At 34.3% G+C, this 9,433-nt stretch overlaps 1 protein-coding gene across 1 annotated transcript in view; it reads left to right on the forward strand.

Annotated features, from left to right (window-relative positions):
* Positions 1–9,433, forward strand: part of LOC117123186 (complement C3-like) — a 38,112-nt gene that overhangs the window by 1,618 nt on the left and 27,061 nt on the right. The window contains exons 2-5 of the mRNA XM_033269036.1: positions 218–311; positions 1,246–1,320; positions 1,412–1,517; positions 4,091–4,180. Of these exons, the coding sequence (XP_033124927.1) occupies positions 218–311; positions 1,246–1,320; positions 1,412–1,517; positions 4,091–4,180 (365 nt within the window). The remainder of the gene's footprint in view (positions 1–217; positions 312–1,245; positions 1,321–1,411; positions 1,518–4,090; positions 4,181–9,433) is intronic.

Below are 9,433 nucleotides of genomic sequence, written 5' to 3' on the forward strand. Positions count from 1 at the left end.
AGCTCTTCAGTTGTTTATACACTGTAATTGTCCGGTGGGACTTAAACATGCAACCTCCCACAATTAAGGCGAGCATATGTCTAGGCAACTTAATTATATTGGTACATTGCAGATCCAAGTACAGTAAAGAAAAACCCCATATAAACCCTACATACGCCCTCAAATATGTTGTTAAAGGATCTGTATACCAGCGTCTTTTTAACGTTCTGTTATCCAGGTATCAAAAAGAACTGGAAGGAAGGACCGACATGGTAATTGTGGAAGTTGGCTTGTTTTCAGGTTTCACACCAGTAGAGGCGACATTAAAGACGGTAGGAGCATTTATATAATAAGTTTTTTTTACATAGGCCTATTCATGTGTTGTTATTAATTTGATTTTCAAAGTCTTTCCCTTAAGAGAGCATGAATAATATCATAATGGAAATGGACAATAGAAATAAAATATAAATATTATAAGTCAAATTATTTTTTTCTAAACCACAACAAGTTATGCGTACTTGCGAATTTTCGTGTGCTGTCAGCTACACTTCATCAGGTAATGAACTGTTGATGTCAGAATCCCAACACGATGGCGTGCATTTCAGTCTTTTAGTATGTATTATACTTCTTTCTTTTATTTGAGATTAATCAGTGAACCTTACGTATTTTGTCAGTTCCGCTACGCAAGTACGTATAATTTATTGTGGTTTAGAAAAGTTAATTCGATTTACAGTTCAAACAATATGAAAGTATTTCAACATAAAATATAAAGAATTTATAAATCAATTTAAAAAATAAATAAATAAAGGTTAATCAATAGTTAATCGAACTATGGCATTGTAAAGTCTGGTATAAATATCTTGATTCTGATTCTGGTAGTTGTAATACGGTTTCTAAAGCGAACAATCCTTCTAATAACCGAGTCTCGAATTTTTATTTATGTAGCAATAATAAAGTGTATATATATATATATGTGTATAATGTCTAAAACCGGCAGCCTTATCTGAAATATTTTCAATTTCAATGTTTCAAGTTAATGGACATAATTAGAAAACGTTATAATATTTAGATATTTCAGATGTTTAACGTTCAAAATTGCAACAACACAATGTAACTATCTTTTTTTTTCATTTTGACTAGAGTTAAGTTAAAAAGAAAGTTATTACTCTCACTCAAAGCATTAATGACAGTATGATCAGTTCGTAAACATACCACATCGCAATGAGAACTTTTATGATCTGTACATTTATTTTCTATAATTTCCAGCTTGAAAAGTCAGAAAATGTACCGGTTGAGAGATATGAGATTTCAGACAGAAAAGTTATTCTATATCTTGAATATGTAAGTAGTATTAATCATTTTAATTAACGTCAGTATCTTAATTGTATAATGACAAAAATGCAATTTAAACTATGTTTGTTATTTCTTACAGTTGGATGCATCAGAAATTGTAAATCTCGACTTTAGAGTTAAGCAATCTTTTGAAATGAAAAACATTCAGTCTGCTCGTGTTGCCGTTTACGATTACTATTTTCCAGGTAATTTGCAGTATTTTTCATAATAATATAATGTTTACGGATATGCTTTCTGGTCTCTGGTAATTAACTACCAAACAACCCCAGCAAAGGTAGGGTTAGTGGTTACGCCTTCTGGCCTTTTTAGTGATACAGTGTATGAAGCATTCAGTGTTATCGCGGAGTAGTTTGAACATCAGTGGTAGTAGTAGTAGTAGTAGCAAAAAAGGAAGCGAGTTAGTAATTCATAATTATTATTATTACCTTATTGTTTTGCGAGTTTGTGTATCTGTCTGTTTGTTAGCAGCCTCATGCCTACAGTTTTAGGCCGTGTGATGTTTATACAGATTAACTGACATTGAATGGAAAGCTCCTTTTTATTTTGGTGTCTATCCAGAGTGGGGTGTAGATATGTAGACCATTTAAAATGAAACGTCCCAGACAAGATATAAAACATAATCATCTGATTTCAATGAAACTTTTTGGAGGAGTTCACCAGGTTACATGGAGGAAATGTTTAGATTTTGGTGACGATCCAAATTTTTGGGGTCATTTAAAGTGCTAGCGTCCCTAAATATCTAAAATAACTGGTCATTGGATATGAATGAAACTTTCTAAAATGGTTTGTCCTCTTCCAGGAAAGAAATGGTTTACATTTTGGTGACGATCCACAGCAGGGTATGAATATGAGGAGCATTTAAAGGGAACTTCCCAACACCTAAACATCTAAACGAAAATGATAAATGCATTTAAAAACCTTTCTGGGTGCGTTCGTTATGGTCAAGGCAAAAAGTAGACCCTTATATTTCATTTATCTCGAAAATTGATCAATTGGTCTGAGTGAAACTTTCTAGAATGGTTTATCATGGTCCAGGGAACAATGGTTGAAAGCTCTCAGTGGTTACCAAATGCGATTTTTTTCGTACGAAATATTTGAATGAAACTCCACAAGGGCCGTCTTGGATTGACTTGACTCGAGTTTGATACAATACTAAGTTTATTAGGAACAAAAGAGCAGGCACTTCACAATGTCGTGATGCTCGAGTATTACTATATCATTGTTCTTTCCATATGTTTACCAACGGTAGGCCTATGAAATCTTACTAATGGGATGTACGTCTGTAACTAACTGTGAGCTTCTTGTATGTTATTAAATGTTTGTATAATACTATCTACATCAACAACAACAACAACAACTAGTACACCTTCTATAAAGTGTAGTACCAGTAGGAAAAAAGAGGTAAACCTAGGCCAACTACAGGATGACTTACCGGTAGGTCCTACCCAGACCCCTCCCTAGACTAGGCATAATGCCTCCTAACTGGGGAAATTTTGGGGAAAAAAATGGAAAAAAACAAAATTGAAGCATGAAATAAAAATGGGACAGTGCGTAAATTATTAAATAATAATAAATTAAATGTACAATTCCAGCATTATTGAACTTGGCCTAAGCCTGGTGATGTAAATTAATGAAAAAAAAAATTGAAGCATGAAATTAGAAATGGAATAGTGCGTAAAAATAATATTATTGAATAATAATAAGTTAAATATATCATTCCGGCATTATTGAACTTGGCCTAAGCCTTGTAATGTAATTAATATTAAATAATAATAATAATAATAATAATAATAATAATAATAATAATTATTATTATTATTATTATTATTATTATTATTCCTTCGCTGTCTTTGTCGTCGCCACCGCTGTCCTCAACATAATCATATTATAATCGTCATTTTCATCGTTATTAGGGAGATTTCGCAACCTTACGAAAACGATAACAAATACGAATACGTCATTATCATTATCATCATCATTCACGCCTGAAACATTATGGACAATAATGCTGTATTAGCATTAGTTGGCTAATCTGGTGGTAGCCGCTATGTGTGCGCTGAACCGTGGAGATTTCTAGGTCCCCGGTTCAATTCCCATCGCTACCTCTCCTTGTGTTTCAGCTAGAGGGCTGAAATACAAGTTACAATAGCGCACCGTCTTTCGGATGAGACGTTTAAGTCGTTGGTCCCGTGTGCATTATGGCCCATGTGCACGTGGGTAACCCCACTGGAAATAAGTCTTCTTCTAGACTTTCGTGGGCTATTCTTGGTGTTTACACAGAATAAATCCAATCCAATGCGAGCTGCATTTGATCCTTGATTAATGCAAAAGGCATGAATCGCCTACGTTGTGGCAGATATGCTACTGTTTGTTATGGGAACGGTTGTCTAAAAATTTAATGACTTCACCGTATCGTTATCTTATTCGTAAGCTTGCGAAAACTCCCTATTATCATCGTCAATATCATCCTCATTATCATCATTATTGTTATCGTTATCATTATTGTTGTTAATAATATTGTTATTACTATTGTTATTTTTGTTATTATTTTTATTATCATTATAATAGTTATTATTATTATCACTATTATTGTTATAGTTATGAATATCATTATGTTATTATTATCAACAAAAAATTGTTCATGTAAAATTATTAGGCTAACAAAATGAAATGCCACAACGAAATTGTTGTTTGTCAAATGTGGTTCTACAAGAAACAATAACAAATATATAATTTCTCTTTTTTTTTTATATATTAGAGAAGAAATGCACTGCATTTTACAATCCCAAAGATGACCAAACTGAGCTAAGGCAATTTTGTACAGCGGATATGTGTGTGTGCGCAGCAGGTATTTATTTGGTTTTCTAATTCTGTTTTTCCAGTAATTATAATTGTGTTCACTACCATGCTATCTTTTAGTGTACCTTATTTAATTCAAACCATTAGAGACGCTCAACAACATTGGCAATTGCTGTTTATGAGCCTTATGCTATATGACAAACTACATCTATAATTGTGCATTAAACTAGGTCTCAAGGAAATAATTTCTAGTATGCAGTATAATATTCCATGTTAAAGCCCCATTCCCGGCAAAATTTCAGTTTTTAAGAAAAATCTAATTTTTTTATAATGTTATAAAGATTTATAAATATAATACGGAATTGCTAGTTTAACTGAATTAGACATTCCTAAGAATGAAAAAAATGTAAAATAAGACTGAAATTTGATTTTTTGTGTTCCACACAAAAAATAAATGCGGATGAATTTTTCATTTTGAGTTTGCGATAGGTCGTGAGAAGAAATATCGTAGGCGCCGAAAACATTAGCCTATCCAGCGCTGCTAGGCTAGGCCTAGCCTTACCTCGATTTAGGTTCTGTTATCACACATAAAAACGGCCGACATGATATTTTCCGTCACAAGCGGCCGGATGGACAGTGCTACAAAAAGATGTAACACCGCGCATAACAACCCCAAAATTGGAACAGGGGTGTTATGATGAAGGTTGGCGACAAAAAAACCGCCTACCTGACACATAACTATAGAAGGGGTGGGTGGTGGGTGAGCTTTTTTTTTTTTTTTAAAGGAGATTACCACCTGCAACGACGATTGAGGAAGAATGCGATACGTTTTATCAAAGAGTATAGAACTGCAATAGGTCCGACTGCTCTTATTTTGTATGCAGGCAATGGAAGATTAAAAAGTACTGCAATGAAGGGGCGTGTCCTTCAAAAAATCGTAAAAGGCGTTCGTATCGAACGACTGCTACATTTTGAAACTCGGACATAAGTTCTATAGACGCGCAACGCGTTTTGTGTTTACTTGAAGGACACGCCCCTTCGTTGTACTTTTTGAAATAGGATTCCGTTCCAACGACAGTCAGACTTCTTGCAATTCTATGAGGTACTTTCGGACTAGTAGTCCACCAGAAATACGGATTTGAAGCACCAAAGTTGAACATAATTGCAACAAAACGGGTTTTTTTTTTATGAATATATATAGTTAAATTTTATATTTACAACATACAAAAAGTTTACCAAAATATACCCACGGAAAAGGTGATTTTTATAGCAAAGAAAACTGAACTATTTCACTGGGCTTATACGCCCTGCCAACGATGTGTGTGCTGTGCCTTGGTTACGAAGCGCTTTAATTTGATTTGCCGCTGACGCGTTTGATTGGTTAACATACCTTCAACAGTGTGCGCGTACTCCTTTACGCAACACGTACGTACGTACGCAAGTACGCAAGTTCGTACGTACGCCAGTGTGTGTGTCGACCATAGAGATATAATAACAATACTAGAGCGCTAACTGCAATGTATTCGATGTTCGAAATACGCAGAGCTGTGTGTGCGTACCATCCAAGATGGCTGCCATAGATTCAGCCAATCAAATTTCGCCTAAGCACTATCATTTTCAATGGCGCCCTCAATTTACACAGAAAGTTCAGTACAGCTAGTTACCGTATGTTTGAAACTCGAGCGTTGCGGTGTTTGGGGTGTCATGTACACGATTTTAATTTTGTATTATTTTTGAATAAGATGCTCTACTTTTTTGGCTACGATAGTTTAATAAATTTTTATAATCAATAATAATTATCATTAATGAATTAATAGTCAGTCAGAGGGCTTATTTATGGTAATAATTTGTATAGTTAGCCTGAAAGTGGCGCTTTCCTACGACAGCCTTCTTGGATGGTACACCTACACAACTCTGCATTTCTTCGCCATCTTGTCAGTACTCTAGTTGTTTAATAGCTCTATGGTGTCGACCCAGCTGAGACTCAGGAGTCGAACATGTGATCTTTCATCAATAGGCCCTATATAGGAATAGGCCTATTATTATATTTTCTTACCTAAAAACACCAATTAAAATTTTATAGCTAATACAATAAAAAAAATTTATTTGCAAATAGTGTATAATAATTGCTGATATTTTCAAAAGTATAATAATGACTGATAATTGATTTATTTGAAATAGGCCTACTATTCTACTCTCTTCATATAAAAAAAATGTTGGAAATCACGTAAATTTAGGATTCGATGCCGAATTACTGTATAATGCCTTGTCTTCTGGTGAATAGCATGGACGGGAGTGACAGGCGACACGTACCCCAAATATTTTAAGGGGGTGCTCCCCCTCACGTTTCGCCCGCAAGGTAAATTCTCTAAGGAAGTCAAGAATATACCTGGAAATTGTTGAATTGAACTGCATAAATGACCAGATTTTAACGAAAGACCATTTTACAGGCAGAGAACATCTTTTTTTTATAACAGATACCGGTGTTTTCTGTCCACAAACATCTGAATTAACTGTAATACACGACTCGAGTGCGTATGCCTTTATTATACAAGTAAGAGAAAAAGTGTGTAAAGATAAATTGGTTTTCGGCTCATTAAATAGGTAAAGTAGATAAATCGAAAACAATTATGTTTTATATTTCGATTCATATTAGATACAAGATACAAGATAGCTTTATTGTCAAATTAAAATATAGAATTAGTTTTTCTCATGGCAACAAAAGTACATAAACAACAAAGAAACATACGATCAATGTTGATTAATTTTACATCACATATACAGTATTAATTAGATCTTTATGGTTGCCGAATATCTGAAATTTGTTGACGCTTCATTTTGCCTGGTGATGTGATGATGATGATGAATTTTACTACTGTATACAAAAGTGTCTTTTCCCATCTAGGTACTATTTTATATTTCTTTTTTACCTCAATCCCAACAAAGTACGGCTGAAGTAGAGCTAAGAAAATGTATGATTACTGAACCTGTAGACAAAAATTTGAATATATTACTTTTTTTCCCAATATTTCGTGAAATTTTAAAAAGGCCCCCACCCCCTAAATCGGCTACTGCTATCTACTCAAGGATCGAATGTCTGGAGAAAGAAATCTTGCTTGTTCTTACTCAGTGTACCAGCTGATTATAACTCAAAGGAAATACCGATAGCCATGACTGAATTTTACTGAATGAACTTTAATATGGTTGGCAATTGGCAATGGTGGTGGGGGGGGGGGGGGAATAAAAAAATGGAAATTATAGATGGTTGGTGTCCAATATTTATAATTGACAAATAAAAAGGTTTAGGAACTGAAATTTCATTAATACTTATTCGGCATATTATTATGCATGCATGACATGCGGTTTAACTTTTATACAGTCATAATAAAATCTATTTATAATATACTATTAATTGATTAATTCTATGATCGGCAACCCATGGGTCGTGACCCAAGTTTGGGTCGTGAGTGAATTTTTGTGGGTCGTCTGATCGCATCTGGTTGTCCAAAAGATTATACAGAAAGTAATTAAATACTTTAAAAATCAGAAGATTCGAGTCAAAACATCGAAACAAAATATTTTAAAAATAAAATACGGTAATTTGATAAAATGTTGGCTATTGTCTTCAATTTGCGTGCCTGCATGCAGTGTACTATAGTCTCAGTCAGACCGCCGTTTGTTTAAAGTCCAATTAAAATGATGCTTTCTAAGTTGCTGATTATTGAAGTATTACATATGTTTAACTAATGAGTGGTACTAAAATATTCAATTTTTGATTTATAAATATTAAAAATGACGGTTTAAAATATTAGTATAAGCCCCGCCCACTGGAGATGTTATCGTATAGTTATGAAAGAGGTTCAGTTTGTGAAGTACTGATCTAAAAAAGGAAGCAAAGAAATGGAGCAGCTTTATTAATTTAAGCCACTAGTAAGCGAATTTGGAAAACAAAGAATTGAAGACCAGACATTGTTAGAAAAACAAATCGATTGGGCAACACTAACGAATTTTGAGCACTATACTAAATAGGCCTACTGTCCTACTCTAGGCCTGACGGACTAGGCCTAAGCAGAGTTACAGCACGAACACTCGTCAGCGTACGATGGTTAATATTATTAGTAATAATATACATTGTTTACGTCTAAATTAGCTTACAGTCTGTATAATTAAGCATATTTTGGAAAATTTTTACATTACTATGTAACGTGCGAAGCTGATATTTGATGTACACTTTTTTTTTCTTTTATAAAAACCAGTACAATTTTGCTCAGGCTCAGTGTTCTTATTTTTTGGCCGATTTCAGACTCAAAATGTTCTTATTTTGTTCTTACGTTACACACTTTTCAAACATAACAAATTATTACTGTACAGCAGTATCACTGTACTGGAATGTAGGTAGGTAAAAAGTGGTCCTGGAAAAAATGGTCCATGAAAAAAAGGCCAGAGAAAAAAATGCCCCAGTAAAAATGGCCCCAAATGACAGGTTGTACACCTACCGTACTGCATTATAGAGGGTATTACTTACCTACTGCACACAGTGTAGATATAATTTTTTTTTTTTTTTACAAAATTTTATTTATATTGACCTAAAAGTAAGTTACATTAGAACTAATTTATATTAATAATTTTCATTACAAAATTCATTTACCGTCAATATGAAATCAGCAGTAATGCATGGCCGGCGGAACCGGGCAAAAAATATATAATGTCTGGAGATTTTTGTATGATCGGAAATGCAAGAAAAGAAGGAGGAAAGAAGGAGGAGAAGGATGGGAAAGAGAATGTTTATCCAGTACCCGACCGAGTTACATTTTCTCGCAATTCACATTGGCGGATATGGGGAGGGGGTCATGGGTCCTGACCCCTCACTTGAGCAACAAAAAAAAGGGGAAAAGAAAAAGAATTATAGACCTACCTTTTCAGGACCCGTGAGCTGTTTTTTTTTTTTTTTTTTGTTATATTAAAAAAATTTATTACTTGCCTTGCTTGCACAGCCAAAACGTTCAAAAACAGCAAAGAAAAGGAGTACTCACAGTAATTGGGAAAAGAGATCAGGTAAACAAATAAGAGATTTAGCGCTAGGCTCGAGGTCGCCAATATGCCACCCACAACGCACTGTGCCCAGTCCGTTCTTTTCTACCTCTGTTTTTCAATATGGCGTCTGCTGTGGTCGACCACGTTTTCACTAAAGAAATTTTCCATTGAGTACGTAAAAATGACAAAGAAAATCCGCCCAAAAACCACACCAATGGGTGCTAAGATGGTATATTAGCACCATACGCTGTTAATTAGGGCCCAGGAC

Source organism: Anneissia japonica, unplaced genomic scaffold (assembly GCF_011630105.1).
Source record: "Anneissia japonica isolate Jap-2015-1 unplaced genomic scaffold, ASM1163010v1 scaffold560_len657749_cov147, whole genome shotgun sequence".
NCBI lineage: Eukaryota > Metazoa > Echinodermata > Crinoidea > Comatulida > Comatulidae > Anneissia > Anneissia japonica.